The sequence below is a fragment of the Carassius gibelio genome, chromosome A9 (genome assembly GCF_023724105.1).
Source record: "Carassius gibelio isolate Cgi1373 ecotype wild population from Czech Republic chromosome A9, carGib1.2-hapl.c, whole genome shotgun sequence".
In the NCBI taxonomy this organism is placed as follows: Eukaryota; Metazoa; Chordata; class Actinopteri; order Cypriniformes; family Cyprinidae; genus Carassius; species Carassius gibelio.
The window spans coordinates 6,345,645-6,367,500 of NC_068379.1; the positions used below are offsets into that span (position 1 = coordinate 6,345,645).

Sequence of the window (21,856 nt, forward strand, 5' to 3'; positions counted from 1 at the left end):
AGCGTTAGTCTTTGAAGCGAACGCCAAGAATAATTTCCCACATATAACATTCCCCAGTGAAAGCACACACTGCTGTGGTACTCAACAGCCCTTTTCCCAGCTCACCCTCGCCCTCATTCCTCCAGAGAGAAGTGCTGCTTCATCCACTGCTCTGTTAGAGACTGAGTCAAAGAACTCGCTTCTGGCCACTCACATCCACAACAGGTGTGAATAGTGTAAAACTCTCCTTCCTCAATAAAGCTAGAGTTGATGATTATGATCATAATTATGGGAATGAGGGAATGTGACACCGCTGCGGGATGAAATTGGAGCTTCATTCGCCACAGTAGTGGAACGTAAAATAATATAAAAATCTAAAAGGTTGTTCCCAGATCCACAAATATGTTGGTAACACTTTACAGTAAGGTTTCATTAGTTAACATTGGTTAATGCATTAACTAACCATGAGAATTACATTGTTGACTTTATTACAACTGATCATTGTTAGTTCATGTTAACTCTGGTCCATTAAAATATTAACAGACACAACTTTTGGATTACTAATGGATTAATAAAATAATTTATCATTAAGATAAATAAATGTATTATTATTATTATTATTATTATTATTATTATTCATTGTTAGTTCATGTTACTAATATGATTACTAATATTGTAATGTGTTACCCAGATGTTACTGTGTCTGAACACAAACTCAAAACAAAACAAATAAGAATAAAAAGTATATAAAGTCATGAGGCATAGAGATGTTCTTTACATATATTTTACTGTTAAATGATCCAAGTATAGATAAAAGTAATTATAAATAACCAGAAGTAATAAACAGTAATGATTTTAGGTATTTTAAGGAAAATCTTAAAATAATATAGAGCTAAAGATGACATTAATTTTCCAGAGTTTGAATTCTAGCCAAATAATAATAATAATAATAATAATATCATTTTTATATATATAATATATAATGTTTACAATTTTCTGTCTTGAAATAATCTTAAAGACAAATTTAAAATCTCTTTTGTTAGGCCAATTTTCAGAAAATTACTTCATAAATGTAACAATTTTTTTCAATTAATAAAAAAAAAAATCATTTAGATTTGTCATTAATATAATAATAAATACTAACAAATCTGGCATATACATTTTACAGAATCATTTTGCTAGGATTCAAACTGACTGGAAACTCTCCTTCAAGTCAACAAAAATAATGAACGAAGATCCTTTTACAGATGAAGATCTATCCCACTGTAAGGTTTTTTTAGACAGAAAAGTACATCATCCATGTAAAGACCGAGTCAAAACAAGTCCAAACAAATCTTGTGCAGATCTCTCAGTCACAAAGCCTCAGCATCTCTTTTGAGTCGTATGTAATAACTGGTAACTTTCTGTCTGTGATGGCATTCTGTGCTTCTACTTTTATATTCACAATCTTTATTTTCCAGCGATTATTGTCCATTGGTGAGCGAATGAGCCCAAACACCTTCTCAAAAATCCCAAGGCAGGCATCTTCACGGTGGATGGTCCCGGCTACAGCCACTAACACTAGTCCATGAGCTGAAGAGATACACTTTAACCCTTGACCCTCCAAGTTGGGGCAGAACAACAGACCCTCTTGTCCTGCGAAAGCATGAAGCCGCTGACTGACCAGCTCTGCCCCGTTGAACTCATCGACACGCTGCTCTCCAGCACACGACAGGAGCCGAAGTCTCACATCCGGCCAGAAATGCTGAGGACCCCAGTCTTGAGCCGGCTGCCCTTGAGTGGGGTTTTGAGAGTTCAGAAGGGTGAAGAACCACTGGCAAAACTGACTTCCCAAAGCTAGAAGGTCTGACAGACCATCTCCAACATCTTCTGAAACCATGGTGTTCTTCTCACGCTTGGAGATCTGTTTGAAACATTGAAAAGGCTTACCGACCCCAAACATTTGAACGCTAGTGTCCTTTTAATAAAGTCCAGCCTATTTAACAGCTCATGCAATCCACAAACAGATAAGTTGGGCATCCAGACGGGGCAAAATACTGTGCATTACATCAATGTTTTTTTTAGATATTATCAGATTCAAGATATATGTGACCGTGCTCCACAAAACCAGTCTCAATGGTCAATTTTTTGAAACTGAGATATATAAGCTTTCCATTGATGTATGGTTTGTTGTGATAGGACAATATTTGTCCGAGATACAGCTACTTGAAAAATCTATCTCTATATATATATATATAGAAAATCACATTTAAAGTTGTCCAAATGAAGATCTTAGCAATGCATATTACTTATCAAAAATTAGGTTTTGATATATTTACAGTAGGAAATTTACTAAATATCTTTATCGAACATGATCTTTACGCAATATCCTAAAGATTTTTGGCATAAAAGAAAAATCTAAATTTTGACCCATACACTGTATTTTTGGCTATTGCTACAAAAATACCCCAGCGACTTAAGACTGGTTTTGTGCTCCAGGGTCACATATGCAAACATTATGCGGTGAAACATGACTTCCAGACAGAAGCAAAAATGTGATTATGTGATTAAAGTTAGCTTTTATGATCAATGAACAGTGATCCTCGGCTAGGACACATTGCAAAAAAAGAAAAGAAAATGTACAAATTCTATTTAAAATAACAATTTTATAATTAAAAGAAAGATTAAATGATCTTCAGGGTTTTTCCCATTACTTAAAGTTTAGTATAACATTATAATACCATTCAGATTTTTACTTTTAAATAATTTAAAGAAGAAACCAATCTGATGTATAGTTGACATTTGAGGCTTAATGCTATAGAAAAGCACTAAATGTTTTTTCAGTTAGAGTGTTTTCAGCTTTATTAGATTTAGATTTATTTTCATATAAATATACGGCATGTAGTTGCATCAAACAATAGTATAAACATCATTCAGTGTAAATTGTGATCACCGTAATTAATAATCGCAATTACAATATCAAGGGAATAATCGCCAATTATGACTTTTGTCATAATCGTGCAGCCCAAATATATACTTTCCACTATATTACACAAAGTAATATATAATTTCTTATCACTGTCATTTCAATTAAACTTTTATACAGTAACGTGAAAAGGGGAGAAATATACTTAAAGGGTTAGCTCAGCCAAAAATTATCTTTAATGAATCACCCTCATATCGTATCAAACCCGTAAGACCTCCGTTCATCTTAGGAACACAGTTTAAGATAAGAAAAAAATAAGAAAAATTAGGACTTTATTCAGCATCGTCTTCTCTTCCGGGTCTGTTGTGAGCATGTCTGCTGTGACTGTGATGTATGACGCTGCTGATGTGTTTGCTGGTGTGCCCAATATCAAAGATAACACGTCAGCAGCATCGCTGCAGTGTTGTGAACGTGCTTACAACAGACCCGGAAGAGAAGACAATGCGGAATACAGTCGTACTTTTTGCTCTTTTTGTACCAAAATGTATTTTCGATGCTTGAATTCTAACTGACCCTCTGATGTCACATGGACTACTTTGATGATGTTTTTCTTACCTTTCTGGACATGGACAGTAGACCGTACACACAGTTTCAATGGAGGGACTGAGAGCTCTCAGACTAAATCTAAAATATCTTAAACTGTGTTCCAAAGATGAACGGAGGTCTCATGGGTTTGGAACAACATGAGGTCGTTAATGACATCATTTTCATTTTTGGGTGAATGAACCCTTTAACTCTAATGAAAATATGAAAAATGTGTCAGTTTTAAAAAATAATGGTTTTAAAAATAGGCTTGTTTTTTATTATTATTTAATATCATTTAAATACCACCCAAACATGTTTCGGACAGATTGTGTTACCTACCTCCCCAGATGACCAGTACTCAATGGTCCTCCTGATCAACTGCTGTTTCTCACTGTTAGGGAGCATAGCAACTCCTTCATTGGCCAGATACTTAAAAATGACATCCCTGTGCACCTTCTTTCTCTTGAGGAGCTCCTCAGCGTCTTGTGAGTACGTTATGATGGCCTCAATGGCCTCTGTTGATCAGGAAATAAGACTCTGACAGATTGACGACATACATAGCTCTTAAAAATATATTTATTATGACCTGACATATAATACAGAAAAGTAACAATTGTTCACAATCGAGGGTCGTTGCAATCAGACATGGGCAGTGTTTACAGAAGAGTCTGGAAAACTGTTCGCTTCGCTGTATCGTCTTACCTTGCGTGCTCTCTACAGCGATCAGGCGATTCGTTACTGTATCTTTAAGAGCGAACAAGTCGTCCAGGGTTAATAATCTTAACAGTTTTCGACAGCCACTTTGCTCTTTCATTGACAACTTTGACATACTTGCACGAGCTTTCTCAAGCTACAGCTTACATGCTTCTTCTGTGGATCTGCGCTAAGTGAAAGTAGAACAAGCAATTGCTTCCGTTGTTGTGACGCACCACAGCGCCCCCACAGTCCAGAGAGAGCCGGTGCGCCAACCGTGCCATTAAAGTAAAAGTTCAAGATAGCATTCTCAAAAGAAATCAAAGATGAACTCCTATGATGAACTAGACGGTATTTTAACGAATTAAACAACAACAATTATTATTTTTTAAATAACACTTTGTATCATAAAACTTGTTGATGCTGTTGGTTATGTCTTATGTGAATGTGTATAATATTGGATGCATACATTGTCTCTTAAAGTGACCACGCCTAATTTGGCTACCAACTGCTGTAATGTTAATCCAAGAAAATGGAAGAAAGAAAATCACTCACTGCTCTTGACTGAATGCACAGTCAAACCAACAATTATTTAGACACCAGATATAATTTTTGATATTTATTTATTTATTTTATTTTATTTATTTTTTTAGTAGATGCAGGACACTATAATTAATTTATCTAAGTGAGTATAGCAAAATAAAGTGAACTCAGACATATTATACCCAAACATTCGTCATAGTGGACTACTAGTGAAACTGATTAAAACACACACACATACACACACAAACATGTTTTATTATTATTAATAATAATAATAATATTAATAATAAAAAGTGGGGACAAAATTATTCTGACACTTTGACCTCACCATGTTTATTTTTTTATTTTTTTTATTTTTTTTTTGGAATTGCTAATGCAACCTTTTCACATCACAGACTGAACACAATTAAGCATTGCTTGGTAATTGTTCAACAAAGTATTATTAGTTGTGTAAATACTGTCACACTAACAGTTGTCTGAAGTTTTGGTTGATTGTAAATCCATTACATACCTTTCTATCAAAGATATATGACATTATCAAGATAAATTTGTTCTGACAACTCTTAGTTCTTGTCACATTTTATTACCATTTTCTAAACTGTAGCAAATAAACTGTGATAATGTTAGAAACGTTGAAGGTGTCTGAATACATTTTGGTTTGATTGTATATTTAATTTTTACAGTGAAGACTATGCAGTGCTATTTAAATTAAAATTAAACATTGTGTAAATAGCACAAATAAATAGAATGAAATTAAACAATTTCAAACATGGCCCACTGGTTCAACCTGCTAACCCCAGCTACAGCCTTGCGTTTTGGTTATGGATTCCAGAAGTGAATGTCCAGACAAAGGGTCATTACAAGAAGCTACATTTATTTATTTAATAAAGTAGTTGTGTCCAAACTTTTAATTTGCTATTTTGACTGGTAGTGCATGTTGAATGAGTTAGTTACTCTACCAGCTCCCGAATCAATACGAGTAATGCAACTTCACCAAGAGACGCATGGTGGCAGTATCGCTGTTAGTTTTATGCTTATTGCTAAATTGAGGCAGCTCAGTTCAATGGGTTGGAGAAGATGGGCGTTTATCTGGGATTAAGGTGATTATCACAGCGGGTCTCCAGTCACCTCTCTCCATGCGAGTGGAGCAGTTCATCTCAGTCAGTCTCTCTGCGTCCCCGGGACACACACACACACACACACACACACAGACAGAGACAGAGACAGACAGACAACAGTGCTGGCAAGGGGACACGCGAATCACCTCTTCAGTCTATCTAGAGCGGGATATTTGCCTTCAAGAGTGGATTAAAAGGGACATTTTATTCAAGAACTGAGGCAAGTTGTGTTTTCATTCATTTAAAAGTTGGCTTTTCTTCCCGGGTGAAAGTCTTTTGGGTTGTCGGTTTGATGTGAACTTCCATTCACTTCGTATTCATTCATTTAGTGCAATAATTCGAAAGAGACGCCGAGTGTAGTTCTTTTCATCTGAAATGGGACCTTGTGAACATTTTTATGTTGTAGTTATTGTTGCACAAAGGATGTGTGGGTCTAAAGTTAATCAAACAGCAGATCGCGTGCGGCTGAGATGTATTAAGGGAACTGCACTGAACTTTTATTTAGAAAGTTAAGCGGCTAAATGAGCTCAAGAAGTAAAAGTAGCCCTTCGGAAAAAGACAGTGAAGGAAGAAAGGGACATGAGCCTCGATTAATAAAACGTTTCATGTTGGTTTAAATTGCCAAGCAACGTGCGCATAACCGGAGACTTGAATGATAAAGAGCGCAACAGTGTTTGCATGGATGGTGAAGATGGCAACACACACACACACACACACACACACACACACACACACACACACACACACACACACACACACACACACACAAACAAGGCGGTGAGCATCTTAATGGTCTTCAAATTAAGTGCCAAAGACAAAGAAGTCAGAAGCCTGCTGAGTTTGAGTTGGATCTAACAAAACCCAGTGTCCTCAAGCCACTTTTTTTGCCCATTGTCCCTCACTTGTTAGAGCGCGCGTTACAGCAAACATTGGATGTATATGTATGATTTTTAAATTATTGTTCAATCCCAAAACCTATTAAACTTGGACACGTGACACTCGTTCCTCCTAGTTTGGGGTGAGGACATGAGTGATACTTGATACATCAAATCATTGTTGGGAAAGGTGTCCTGTTACTTTTCTAAGTGATCAGATTTTATTGTTCATTTTTCCTGGTGAATGCTTCAATGGATAGAATATCCCATAGACTTGCATGGAAGTGACTAGAATATCATAGGGACTTGTGGGTGGGCTGGTCAGTAGGCAACCACTCAGGACACTTTAGAAGATGTATGGCAACTTAACTCAGAACATGTAGAAACCACGGCAACAACTTTTCAAAGTAATGCATTACAGGACTGCGTTACCCCATTAAAAATATCTAATTGCACTAGTTACTTTATGGAAAGAAATGCATTACTTTTGCATTCATGTTGTATACTAATTTTGCATGATTGTAACAGAGAATATCATTGTGGCAGTGAGCAACAGGAAGTGCCGTTTTGTCTGAAAATATAACTCTCCTGTTTTCTTTGTTCTCCTCTTGTTAGACATTGGGGCTATGTTTCAAACCTTTGGACTTAACATGCGTAATTGATGTGATTATGTTCGCTTTCATCTAACATGATTTGTACTGGGACAATAAAAGCTTGATTTTATTGGTTTGATTAATAAGTAGCCCAGTACTGTGGAAACTTCCTTATTGGAGCAATTGTTAGTGCTATTTTAAGGATTAATGGGGTAGATGACCAAATGGAAGGAGTCTTTTAGTTTTCTCGTAAAGCACACAAAAAGTAAAAACACATTTGTTAGTGTAAAGCTAAATGGTCTCCTGTCATGTTAGATCCTCATATTGCTGCCTGTGGAATGTACACTCTCAGTGAACCAAGTTTATGGTGTTTTTAAACCACTCATGGCCAACAGTCAGTGCCAGAAAACTGCTCATATTGGGTTTGGTGTAATGTATTTAATCAGTGTAACTGGAAACTGTGGACTTTATGTGCTGACTGACTCTAGTCTTCTATGAATCCCTTAATGTTGAGTAGTGAAAGTTCCTAAGATGCAGCAGATATTTCTCTAAATCAGATTTATCTGTTGTCACAAAACAAAGAGTTCAAAAAGTCTGCCTTTCTTTTCTGTAGCAGTAAACTTTGCAGAGATGACATGTACTGTATGTAATGCACTTTCCCTGCACCTTGCTTGTCTCACTTGGATCTTATGTATTAGTCCACCCACAGAACACCTACAAGTACAGCGCTCTTCTCTGGAAAGGTGCTTTGCAAACCGCAGTCAAAAGATGTGAGAGCCTGAAGAGAATTGTCTTTTCGAGGGGGTTGAGTCACGTAGGCTTCGTACAGTAGAGTCACGTTCTCTAAAGCAATGCCCCTGGTAATCAAGGTCTTTGTGTTTAGTTTTCCACATAGGGATCATGGCCGTTTGGTTGTTGAGAACTCTTCATAGATGAGCACAAAGAACTCTAGCACAAGTCCTTGTGCCCACTACAACTGGCCACGATGTAAATAAAATAACAACATTGCACAGTTCCCAAATCAAATTACTATTACGAGTCAGTCTCCCTGCACTCTCAAAATATTAAGTCAAATTCAAATGTTTGTGCTATTTTATGATTTTAATTAAGGACCTTTAGGGTGTAGATTAATAGGGCGTTCGATTTCACCATTCTCAACACTTCGTGTGATGAGTAGTTCAGTCGCTCTTAAAAGAACTTGAGGACAAGCCTCGTAAGTTTTGTCATGTCTTATACACAATTTTCAGTTACTTATTGCTTTGAATCTTATGTTGTGATTCATCTCGGAACTCGTTGGTTCAGTTTAGAACTCTGTATTGAAAATGTTTTGTTATGTCTTTGAAGAAAATTATATTTTAGGCAAAAAAATAATATATAATATATAATAATAATAATAATAATAATAATAATAATAATAATAATAATAATAATAATAATGAAGAGTGTCTAAATTCATAGTATTTGTAAAAAAAATAGGTGAAAAGTATCTGGATAACCTACTGTTTCTGCTGAGTGTTTAAAGTGCGCATCTTACTCTCCCAGGAGGCCATTAGTGATTGGCAGTGAAGTGATGCAGCTTACGCTGTAGGTCACATGACAATGACGGCATACTACACAAAACTGGATTGAGGGCATCTTAGGGCAGTGGTTCACAAAACCGTTCTGCACATTTTGCATGTGTGTCTTATCTAACACATTGCCTGCGTCCGAAAGCTTAGGCTGCTGACTTGTTGCCTTGTCATGCAAAGAGTTTGCAGGCAGCATTTGCACACGAAGGCACTTTCGGACATGCTTCTGAGGCAGCGTAACGGTTTAATGAGCTACAACAAAATACAGTGAGCTTTGGTGATAACCAAGCAATTTTTTAATTGCTATAATACTGATTTCTTGCTAAAAGTAACACCTGATGCGATACTTTTATTTTTGGCACTTGCCAATACAGAGTACCAACATTTTTATTGCGTTTGTAAATATTTTACATTTATTTTAAATATTGGGGACAGAAACCAAAGTATGTATAATGTTAGTTGGTTAACTTCATTTATTAGTCAAACCAAAATTTATTCAGACACCCTCAACATTTCTCACATTATCACAGTTTATTCTCTGTGGCTTAGAAGATGGTAATAAAATATGACAAGAACTCAGTTAAACTGTGTCAGTACAAATTTGGCTTTATGTTCGATAATTTTGATAGAAAAGTATGTAATGGAATGGATTACAATCAATCCCAAATTATTCAGACAGCTGTTAGTATTTACAAAACTATCTATACTTAGTTAGGCAACCCTTAGCCTCAATGACAGCCTGTAGTATTCTGAGCATGCTTTCATTCAGGTTCATACAGACCTGAACTTTAGTCCCCCCACCCCCCGCAGACATGGTCTGAATCATTTTTGATCCCAAATTTGTATTACCTTTACTTGGAGTAAGAATATTTGGGTATAATTTGTCACAGTTCACTTTATTTTCCTATTCTTACTTGCATAAATTTACTAGTGCGTCCTGCATCCACAAAAAAACAAATAATGATTAATTTTTGGTTTGACTGTATATCCTTTGTTTATTTTTGCCCATTAAAATGTATTTGACAAGTTTTTGTTACTTTTGTTAATTTTTAATTTTTTTGCTGTATGGTCATCATCTTTAATGTAATGGCATTAGAGCTGCTCCATTGAAGTGGCTTGGTTCTGTAAACACGCGCTTTGCTGTAATAAAGCAAAATAAATATTTTTAATTTTTTTTTATTTTATCTGAAACGTGCTGGGATTTATATTCTAAAGCCACTCATATAATGCAGAAACACTCAAGCAAGCAAAACATGTGTAACACATGCACGTATTTGTACTGGTGCAGAATGAGAGGGACAAGTATTACACTACAGCCTAGCGGATTTCACACAGTAATACTGATACTGAATTTTTATCATTATATTCATTGCATACGTATACTTCATAGATGTCCTTAGTCTCTAATAACTCCATTCAGCTGTCCTCTGATCTGTTGTCAGTGTTTCTTTGTCTGAATATGGCACTTAACACATGTTGTGTGGTATCGGGGCATTTTAACAAGTGCAGGAGCTCAGTATCGGCCCGATACGATACCTGTATCGGTATCAGTGCAGCTCTAGCAGTAACGTACATTTAAACACAAACTGACCACCTAACACAACTTTGAGGCGCATGTTTATTTTTAACTCAACCATCACGGAATGGAATGCACAGGACTGTGGGATATCAACGGCAGCAAAGAATACATATATGCTGCCTTCATAAATTTATCAGATGAAGGTATCTCAAGAGACAGGAAGTCAAGCTGACTGTGGATTCAGATGTACGTTGATGCTTTCTTACCTTGGAAATCATCCTCTGGAGGCATAATTTTTCATCTTTCAGATGGATCACTCTGTTCAGTTCATGGAGCTCTCTCCCTAAAGAGATGATGATCTGCAGGATTGTGTTGAATGAAATGTGTAGCCATCATACTATCTCATTCTATCTCGACATGTCTTTGAAAGCCCTTTATTTTCATAGGCTTATTTTGAAAATGACTTGGCTTTTATGAGGGCTTAGCAGAAATTAAAAATATGTTAGTTGCTGAGGCGAGACCCTTGGAGTTATGAACCAGCAATGAGCCTGCCACACAAATCTTCGTTTTATTACTGTTATTATTATTATTTTTAATGATAAAGATCCAAGAGATGTGATTCAGGGATGTGTTCTATTCTGCAAAGCCTGGCTCTAGTGGGTCAATCCGAGGGTTTACCCTGGACACGGCGCAGACAGGTCACTGAGCGTGCTTGCAAGTACTCCCAAATAGCCACAATGGCTTTGCCCCATCGCTTCATTTGGAGCTCGTCTGTAGTTGCCATCACTGCCATGTGTCTGGCTCTTTATTCAGCTGTCTGTACTCGATTAAGTCCTATTTTGTTGTCAACTTGTTCCATTAAATGTGAAGTTTTGTTCTGCATTTGCAGAATTTTCTTAGCTTGAGAAAGAGCATGGGTTGATTTGAAACGGAACTGAATCGTTCTTACTTAAATATGCGTTCTAAGATATAAATGGAGGGTCTGTTTAATCGGAGTTGAATGTCTGTCTGGTCTGGGTGTTTCAGGAGGAAGGTTGAAAAGAGGGACTTTCTGCTCTGCCTTGTCCGTGGAGTGTAAAATAACACATGGCTCACATCCAGGAATTTTAAATGATATATTATTGGCATTGCACTCAGAAATGTAGGGCAGATGCAGAGTTTTGCGTGTGGGCCAGTTCTGAAAGGAGACAGCCGGTCAGTCCTGAGAAATACTAATGCTGATGCTGCACATGGTGGCTTCATTTTTAGGGCAGTCGTGCAACTAAAAATACTACACAGCTTAATCTGATGGATTTGTGCTGAATTGAGGAGCTCTGTGCGGTGAATCTGAAATCTGGATTCAACAATGTTGCCTTTATTTGCTACGTCTGCTCTGATGCACTGTATATGGAAACACTGCATGGACCATCTGTTTAAAGAAGCAATACCTTAGCAATAATGAGAAAAGAAAGTAGTTTGAAGCTGGGTGGGGCAGTATAGCTAAAAATGTTTATCACAATATTTGTCATCTTCTTGGTGATATTCAATACATATCTTAAGTTTTATGTATTTGCTCAAAAGGAAGGAGAACCATAATTGAGACAAATAGCCATTCATTCATTCATTGATTCATTCGTTCGTTCATTTGTCCATTCAAAAAGTGTAATGTAGTTAAAATAATCAAGACGTGTCCTGTTTGTATGCTTACTGTGCCTAGATGAACACAACAAAGAATATTTATTTTCATTCATTGGTATATGACATTTACATAAACACTACATTTTTGTTGAAGCGATAACATTTAAAGCAGCCAGTTTGAATTGAAATTATTCGAACTTTGCTACTGAAACTTAAATCAGACAAGCTACTGTACATCCTGAGATAAGAACAAAAAAAATTAAAAGTAGATTAGTAAAAAAAAAAGTAATCATAATCACAAATATATGCTCATATCCGCAGAAATATAATTGCAAGTACAATTATATTTAGTAATTTTCTATGGACATTCAGAAGCTGAAAGCTGAGCTTTTAATTTATCTTTAATCTGAATCCAGTCTGTTTTACAGGTGTTTATTTATGTCATTAAATCAATTATGCATATTCAAAAATATTATAAACCTGGCCAAAAAGAATAAAAAAAATCCCCATGATGTGCGGTGCTAGTCTAGATCTGTAGATTGATACTAAGAGTTTAATGTATGGTCCACGTGATCCAGTGTTCTTTTGGAAATTTTAATAGAACACCAATTTCCAAGTTTCCACTTTTGCTGGGACTCACATTCTGGAGTTTTTCTACTGCTAGGAAATGTTATTATCATAAATGTTATGTTCAAAGACAATCAACCCCATCACTGGCAGATGTAATACCACATATTTGGTGGTGGCTGTTTATCACCTGGTTTCCTCCTGGCCTGTTATTCTGGTCTTCCTTTCTTAAAGTCCACAATATAAATTGTGCTTTTGTGCCATGTGGCAAATGTGAAACATAAAACATCTAAATGTCCCTTAACAACACTTCAGCAAACATCACATGCAGAGAACCATGCTTTTGAATAAATTAAGCCTTTGCCATTCTTAAACCAGTTTCCTAGATAGAAATCTGTCTGTGTGGAACCAAACCTTTACCAGAAAGTCTGGTAATCGTGAATTAGAGAAAACAAAAAGCCGATCAGATGTTTAAAACTGGTTTTCTGTGAGGAGAATGTTTATTGGCTAATAACTTGCTCTTCCAGAGCAGCTGGTATTCAATGAGACTTGTAGGTTTTGCCAGGAGTTGCTGTGCAGCGGGAGAGAAAGCTCTGGAATTATTCTGCCCTCACAGGAACCGCTGTTTTCATGTCTTGTCTGACCTTTAGTCTGTGGTCTTCTCCTCTGTCCTGTTTCGCAGGTAACTGATAATATCCTGGGCTGCCAGGTTACAGCTGCTGCCAAGACACAAATTGAACTAGACGCAGAGATAAGTGGGTTTCCCCCACTATTACTCAAAAACAAAGATAAAATAGAAAAAGGCGATTTATAAAGAGCTTAATTGTTCTAAGTAGTTGACTGGGTTAACTGTGATTTTATTAGCAGGCAGAATCATAGAGGTGAATGTATCGTAGGCAACTACACAAATTGAATAAATGTGGCTCTTTGATAAAGTATTTAAGTGTTTAATGCATAAAACACACAGTGCCATAATGTGTTAGCAAGGAATAACCTGTATATCACCTTTTTATCTAACAAGATAACACTTGTATTTATATATCTCATCATAATAATAATACAAAATAATAATACAGTTGTTAAAACGAAGGAATATCGCACAGTTTTTCCACTGTTTTAATTTGAAGAGTTAACCCTATGTACCATATTTGATTTTGCCAGAAAATAAAATAAATTGTTAAATGTGCATTTGATTACATTTTAAAAGATGAATTAAATTGTTAGTGTATCATCGTTTATGTTAATACATTTTTGTTAAGTCATTATTAAAGAAAAATTTAAATGGGGGAAAATAAAATACATTCATAGGGCCTTAAATATTTGATAATATTTCATAAGCACAATTCTTGGTGTAATTAGTTATGAGTTTAGTGTGTCTCGGACTCATGACGGAAATGTCAGATATCTGCCTCTGAGGCAGGTGTTTTCAGTTGTGTAGGTATTGTAAATGTGTTTAATAAATAAATAAAATATCGAGATAACCCTGAACATGAATAAAACACTCCAGTGGTAGGGAGAAAATAAATGTTGGATTTTTTACAAATATAGTTTAATTGAACTATACTTTAATTTTAAACATAAAATTGTTATATAATTTTTTTATTTTTTTATTTTAATGTTTCAAGTATTAATATTTTTGGACTCCTGCTAGTGGATAATTTTTTTTTTTTTTAATGGGCTCCTTAATTTTTGACATCAGAGCTGAAAGGTCTAAATATAAGCATTTAATTATTATTATTATTATTATTATTATTATTATTATTATTACTATTATTATATTTTTTGGTTCCATCCTGAATCCAGTCTGTTTTACAGATGTGATTTATATCTTTTAATCAGTTATGCATATTCAAAAATATTATAAACGTGGCCAAAGAAATAAAAAATCCTCATGCTGTCTTGATCTGTAGATTGATACTAAAGGGTTTAATGTATGGTCCACGTGATCCAGTGTGCTTTTGGAAACTTTAATAGAACACCAATTTCCAAGTTTCCACTTTTGCTGGGACTCGCATTCTGGAGTTTCTAATGGTAAAAAAATTTTCCGACATAAATGTTATGTTCAAAGACAATCAACCCCATCACTGGCAGATGTAATACCACATATTTGATGGTGGCTGTTTATCACCTGGTTTCCTCCTGGCCTGTTATTCTGGTCTTCCTTTCTTAAAGTCCACAATATAAATTGTGCTTTTGTGCCATGTGGCAAATGTGAAACATAAAACATCTAAATCTCCCTTAACAACACTTCAGCAAACATCACATGCAGAGAACCATGCTTTTGAATAAATTAAGCCTTTGCCATTCTTAAACCAGTTTCCTAGATAGAAATCTGTCTGTGTGGAACCAAACCTTTACCAGAAAGTCTGGTAATCGTGAATTAGAGAAAACAAAAAGCTGATCAGATGTTTAAAACTGGTTTTCTGTGAGGAGAATGTTTATTGGCTAATAACTTGCTCTTCCAGAGCAGCTGGTATTCAATGAGAGATATTCAGTGTAGAGTTTGCATAGAAATTGAAAGTTGATGAGTAACCCTGCCCTAAACTGCAGGTAAGATGAAGATTAGGTTTATCAAACTGCACAGCAGCAATCTGAGGTACTCGAGACAAAAACACATCCAGGTAACCTCATCAGTCCACGATCTAACGTTAGCTTTCACCTCTTAATCCTTCATTTACATTCAACTTTTTTTTTTTAGTCATGCATACAAATGACACGTGTTTATGCTATCAACAAACCACAATGTGCTATGCTGTCTACTCCTAATTTAAGATTCGTTTCTTTGCCATGTTTGTATTTTGTCTACAAATGGCAATGCTGGGTGCTTTGTTTCTACGCCGGGTGAGCTAGGAGTGAACATGTGGGCTGTTATTGGAGGAGCTTTATGCTGAGCACTACACTTTGCCATTGCCCATTTGTTTAGGGGGTTTAGGGACTCAGTAAAGCCTCAAATGAAGGCCCTAAATGCAACTGGCATCTGGATTAGTGACCAGAGAAGGGAAAATAGGTCTGTTTAGATGTTAACTGTTCAGTGACAATTCAGTGATGGGTTTGCTTTAAGTAAACATTTAAATAGTTGAGTATGAATGAAATGTTTTATGTATTTTATGTAAATTAATAAACACTCACAAATTAACAAATTAACCCCATTGACCTACAGTAGATGTGCATCTAAGTCAATGCCTACAGAACTTTGTGATTGTGATATGTTATTTGTCTTGCTGTCTCTGTAGGGGGTGTTGTCCAAAATGGAGGTGAAGACATCACTTCTCGACAATATGATAGGGGTGGGCGATATGGTCCTTATTGAGCCCCTATCAGAAGACGCCTTCATTGAGAATCTGAAGAAGCGATTCGATCACAACGAGATCTATGTAAGTAATGCTTCTACTTCTGCTGAGAACATCATGCAACAGTTGCTCTTTCCTTTTCTTGGTAGTCGTCTGATTCTAGGCTTTCACTACTCCAGACAGTCCCATCACATCAAGAGTGTCTAAATTTAGTCTGAGTGTGTTCCCACTAAATGATAAATGGGAGTGTAGAGAGAAGCACTAGTGTAAATCATAGCATTCTCATTGTTCTGTCCCTGTTCCTCATGTCTTTCTCATTCATTTTGGGCTCGGTTTTGAAAGCTGTTGCATCCCAAACCAGCCTATGAAATGGGTCCATTTGAAGTGTAAATAGCTGTGTAATAACCATTCCAAAAGTGTAAGGAGAATTGAAGATATTTTTTACCTTTCTTGGAGCATGAACAAGCACAGTTGCACTATTAAAACATTGTTTTGTTGGTCAGACACCGTAAAATCTGTTGTTCAGCCAATAGCATACAGGATGACCGTTCAGGAAACCTGTGTGAAAACAGTCAGTTTTGTTTTCAACACAATTTAATCACACTAGTGTTAGAAAGTGACTTGTGTGTGATCTGTGCTTCATGCATCACTACACTCTTGACAATATAACAGACCTCTTTGTTTCTGAAATTTCGCTAGGCCAGCACCTTAAGTATTTAAAAATGGGCCTAATTTTTTTTTCTTTCTTTTTTTTTTTTTTTTCACTGCTGAAATTGACAGGAAGCTCTAGCATGTTCAGATTTACAATTCACATTCAGTATCAGGAAATATCAATATTTTAATTCCCATTCTAATGGCCGATTTACATTTTGTGTGGCACCATTAAAATGGACCCTTAAAAATGTTTATTTAGATTCTGCAAAGCTGTAATCTGACCAGTAATAAAAGACTAAAACCATGTAGTTAGTCACAAATGGGTTTAACTACACACAGCCCTCGATGTCCAGTAGTCTGTAATAGAAACTCTAACCTTGTATTTAATGTGAATCCCCAAACTGCATAGAACAGTGCTGACAAGAGCAAATTTATGTTGACCACAGTATATTTATGTTCTTTGCACTTTGAGCAAACTGGTTAATTATCTTTATTGTTAGTAAGTTATAGTCACACCAACCATAAATTCTAAGTCTATCGTCGCTCACATGGCTGGAATGGCGTTAAATAATAAATAAATAAAAATACTCACTCATAGGTTTTCTGCCAAAAGCAGACTTGTCCTTGTGACGGTTCACTGAGCTCCTAAAAGGACAAAATAGCATCAAGTTGTCAATACAACCCTAATATTTCCCAATTGGTCACTTGTTGTATGGAAAGGAACCTCTGCTTTTGTGTTCAACATAACAAAATAAGTTTGGAATGACATGAAAGTGAAGAAATACTGCTGAGGAATACCTTCAGGCTTATATTTTAAAAGCGGTTAATGGAGAATATTCTAGGAACGTCTCCACCCTCAGTATCATCTCTTTAAATGCCAAGAAGCTTACATCACAGTCCATCAAATCTCTTACATTTCACCAACTTTACAATGAATATTACAGATAAACATCTGCTTATCTTATCAATGCTCTGTCGCAAATGGTTCTAAAGGGTTCCGCTTTCAGATACAGCAGGCAATCAGAGCTGTAGAATTATGGAACAAATGTCCTTGTATTTATCGCTATCTTTAAACTTTGCTCCGTGTTATTGGCTGCACGAAAGAACAAATGTTTTTATTTGTGTGTATTTGCACATTTAGTAGTAAGGAACCGATGTGATTGTGTAGCTCACTCTTTCATTGATGCTTTTTATTGATCGTCGGTTGCCCATTCATCCAAAATGTAGATTCACCAGCTCTCATTTAGATGCATTTAAGGGCCAATTGAATTATTTACACAGGCCTAGTCCTGCTCTAATGCACCCATAGTCATCACATCTCTAGTGCCCCAGATGTCACCATTGTGAACAGTATTTAAGTCCATCTGGGAATGGGAGGATTTGGTTATATTCTTCATTGAATTAAAAAATACCAGGTCTCTTCTGTATGTGTGAAATAATTATTAAGCCACTGGATCAAAAAGCTTTTATGATAAATTCAGTGTTTGCAAATTTGCCTAAACTTCAAGTGCTTGACCTATAGCATATGTCCGGCTTGATGTCTGTACTTTTATTGATATTCCAGAGATGCTGGAATAAATTATTCAGTGTGTTTGCTTGAGTCATCCGAAATGGACTACTTTAGACACCACTGCCCTCGCTGGCCACTTTTGACCACCCTGTGTTGTTGATATTTCTTGGGATTCCAAACATTTTTGTTTGTGTTCACTTGTTCGGGTGCTTGCGGGCCCCCTGCCTGTCTGAACAATACCCAGGAATTCCCATCAGGATTGTGCAGACAGAGGCATATTGTGGCTCTACTCCCCTATACTGCTGCCGCCATGTTCCTACAACAGAATGTTGTGCCTCACAGCAGGGGATCATGAACTAGATTTGACAAGGATGAAAGCAGTTCAGTGTCCTTTAGGGATGTCACGATACCGGTTCAAGTGAAATTTCACAATTACCATCATTTTCGTGATAGGAACGTGCCATTATTTTCATTGTGTGACTGGCTCGGTAATGCATATACATTCTGCGGGGACAACACTTGGGTACCAGTATTGTATGCTCAGTATTACCTGTACTGTAGACCAGTTGTTCCCAACCCTGGTCCTGGAGAACAACCAGCACTGCACATTTTTGATGTCTCTCTTATCTAGGGCTGTACTAGAATATTTAATTATTAGAATATTCGTTTGGTGGGTTGGCATTTGATTAAAAAATTTAGGAATGCTAATTATTTTTATTTTTTTTTTACACCTGGAATCCCCCCGCAAAAATGTCTTCATTCACGCTTGAATATAGCCACTTTTTTGACTATTGGGCCGAACATTTCCAAGGACTGTTAGTTGTATTTCCTCATGAGCCTGGTATGACATGGCATGATTACAAACTGTTCCTGCCATGCGTGAAATCGACTGGATGAACGGTTCTCGATATAATAAAAATGCAACTTGACAAGACACAGAGATTCCTGCCTTTATTAGAGAGAATAATATCTTCAGCCCCTCCCTCCGAAGCTTCGAATATTCAGTGTTGATTACTGTCAAAGCTTCGAAGCTCAAAAAATAGTATTCGGAACAGCCCTACTCTTATCTGACACACAGATTTGAGGTCTTGGTGTCTTTACTAATGAGCTGATGAGATTAATCAGTTTGAGTTTGTTTAGAGAGACATCTAAAATGTGCAGTGTTGGGTTTCTTCAGGACCAGGATTGAGAAGGGACCACTGCTGTAGACTAGAGCTGGGATAAACGATTATTTTTTAAACGATTAATCTAGTGATTATTTTTTGGATGCATCGATTAATCTAACGATTAATTTTTTCAGACCGATTCGATTTTGAATTATCTCCCCATTAATTGACTACTAACAATTTATACATGTTAATTTACATATCTGAATGAAAAAAAAAACATGAATTCCTTAACATTGCAATATGTTTATTGCTCTTAAAATTACAAAATAAAAGACTGACTAAGAATGCATTACTTTGCACTTGTATAGAGATAGCATTCAATAAAACCTTGAATCCTTGAAAACACATAGCTTACTGAAACAAGCTTACTGAACACATAGGGCCTAGCTTACTGAAAAAAAAAATCTTTCAGATAAAAATACTTGTTTAGAGCAATTGAAAGAATACAGTAACCAATGTAAACTTGAGGGCTTTGAGCTAATACAGAGAGTGCTTTTCCACAAAAAAATTTAAATAAAAATTAACAGTGGGAGCCAGCAGCCTGTCATGGAGAAAAAAAAATCTCTGAATGCTCCACGTGAAACTTTGGTGTTTCACTCTTTTTCTATCGTGTTTAATGATTTTGATTTAATATGCACAAGGGAGAGAGAGAGCAAGAAGCGCTCGTGTTGTTTGAAGACTGTGAGTGCGTACGTGCCCTGTCAGGCGCAGCAGTCATTCTATTCTACATCACTCACCGATCAAATAAGGCTTTGACAGCCGCCAAAAAAAAAGATCAATGCAGAAAAACCCCTGGATTGGTTATATAACGTTGGACAGAATGTTGATCCGGCCATCGCGCATATTCAGCGCACAAAAGGTAAACGTTTTGCAAACGTTTTTTAGAGAAATAAAAACAAGTCGGCGAATCGATGCGCATATTTTGCGTCGACGTCATCGATGACCTCGACGCCTTGTCCCAGCCCTACTGTAGACTGAATATAGTACTATATGGTGATGTTGTCTCTTCTCATTTCATGTGTTTTCCTGTGTGTTGATCGGTGGTTCACTGCTTCTTTCACTGTCCTCCACAGACATACATTGGCAGTGTGGTGATCTCCATGAACCCTTACAAGTCCCTGCCCATCTACACAGCAGAAAAGGTGGAGGAGTATCGCAACAGGAACTTCTACGAGCTCAGTCCACACATGTGAGTGTAAAAAGCTTACTGTTTATAAAGTCACTGTCTAGTTGATTCCTAGACTTCCTGGTCGGCCATACACAAAGTTGTGAAAAAAGTTGCAGACATGTATGCACAGGGTTGGAAAGGCATGCAGCTTTTTTTATCAAAACCTATGTGAAGGTCCTCCAGTGGTGTCATGTTTGCAGAAGTGATTTTGCAGAGAAAGTGTGCATAAACACGGTATGCTCTATCTACTCGACCTCTGAGAGGTGATGTCCAGCCCTCTCGGGGGAGGGGTGGCACACTGTCCTGTCCTGCTCCAGCTAATGACCATCTGTCTCTAGAGGGCTGCCAGCCGCCTGACCAGACCGCCAAATCAAAACATAGCAGACGCACATTTACACTCTGAAAAACACCATGGCCTGATCTTACTCAAAACTTACTCTAATGAAAATGACTGTAGCGAAACACTTTTCATTCATTTTACTCATTCTGTACTCTCTCCCCTGGGATAAGGAGAAGTTCAAATAAATAGCTGAGTTTTTTGGGAGCTTCTGGGCCTACTCTGTTCATTTGCTCTGGTATGCAAGCACTCCTTCAGTCTTGGACCCTTCCATGTTCATATGTTTTAGTCTAAGCAGTGTTACAGTGATGTCAGGGTCGACGCTCCTCTGATCTGAAGCCAGGCCCTGAGCTCATTCCAGGGCAGCTGCTTTTCCTGTCATGCTTGAGAAGCAGATCTCTTAGATGGTTCTGGGTTCACTGGCCTCCTGGGCTCGTGCATTTCGGCGTCCTGGTACAATGAGCCATAACCGGTCCTGTTAACAGCACAAACTGTTGAATAGTATTTATGATCATCACCACAGTAAACACAGCAGTCAGGCAGGGGAAGTAGCGAAATGACCAAGAGCGTCTGTGCTCAAACTGTTGTCAAGCTTTTGGGTACGTTTTAGTCAAGTCTGTGCTTGTTTTATCATTTTTAGAAATATTGGAAGAACCAGGCTTGTAGCTTAAAGGTATAATAATTGAAGTAAGCTATGCGTTAACATTCTCATCGATCTCAATAACTGTCTCTCAGCTGGTGCAGGACATCCAATGCAATTTGAAATCAGCCATCTTTGCTCATGCGTGCTCAATTTTGCATTTGGATGACCTGGGAAACTGAAGATTACCCTTTGCAGCAATGTTTAGAATGCAATGCAATGTTCCTGTGGTTCAGTGGTATAGCAGTGTGTTAGCTGCACAGAAGGTTGTGTGTGTTCAATTCCCAGGGAACACACATACTGATTAAAAATAAATAAATTCTAGTGTAGAAATGCACTGTAAGTCGCTTTGGATAAAAGTGTCTGCCAAATGCATAAATGTAAAATAAAATGCGTACTTGGTTGCTTAATAAACTTTATTCATGTATTTCAATTTTTTTAAATGAATTGATGCACGTTGTATATCTGTCTTTAACACACCTGATTCAGATAATCAGCTTGTTAGAAGTGAGCTCCAAGCATGAAC

General features: G+C 36.9%; 2 protein-coding genes across 5 annotated transcripts in view; one reads left to right on the forward strand and one right to left on the reverse strand.

Moving 5' to 3' along the window:
• Positions 1-747: 747 nt before the first annotated feature.
• LOC128019532 (uncharacterized protein C3orf38-like) lies at positions 748-4,371 on the reverse strand. Its single transcript, XM_052605573.1, has 3 exons — positions 4,172-4,371; positions 3,809-3,984; positions 748-1,882 (listed from the first exon to the last, which is right to left on the reverse strand). The coding sequence occupies exons 1-3, from the start codon at positions 4,296-4,298 to the stop codon at positions 1,328-1,330; spliced, it is 858 nt and encodes a 285-aa protein (XP_052461533.1). The 5' UTR covers positions 4,299-4,371; the 3' UTR covers positions 748-1,327.
• Positions 4,372-5,714: 1,343 nt separating this feature from the next.
• LOC128019533 (unconventional myosin-Ib) overlaps positions 5,715-21,856 on the forward strand; it is a 66,895-nt gene continuing 50,753 nt past the window's right edge. For 2 of the 4 annotated variants that reach the window (XM_052605574.1, XM_052605575.1), the window contains exons 1-3: positions 5,825-6,043; positions 15,796-15,936; positions 20,259-20,374. In XM_052605574.1, the coding sequence (XP_052461534.1) occupies positions 15,811-15,936; positions 20,259-20,374 (242 nt within the window). In that variant the 5' untranslated portion in view covers positions 5,825-6,043; positions 15,796-15,810. Of the gene's footprint in view, positions 6,044-15,795; positions 15,937-20,258; positions 20,375-21,856 lie in introns of all 4 variants that reach the window. The other 2 variants (XM_052605577.1, XM_052605576.1) reach the window with 2 other exon arrangements.

Bases quoted from the DNA above. Each gene is read 5' to 3' on its own strand.
- LOC128019532 (XM_052605573.1), bottom strand. From the start codon at position 4,298: ATGTCAAAGTTGTCAATGAAAGAGCAAAGTGGCTGTCGAAAACTGTTA. The intron at 3,985-4,171 runs GTAAGACGATAC...CCTGATCAACAG, and splicing joins CGCTGTAGAGAGCACGCAAG to AGGCCATTGAGGCCATCATA. The intron at 1,883-3,808 runs GTAGGTAACACA...TGTTTCAAACAG, and splicing joins AGTACTGGTCATCTGGGGAG to ATCTCCAAGCGTGAGAAGAA.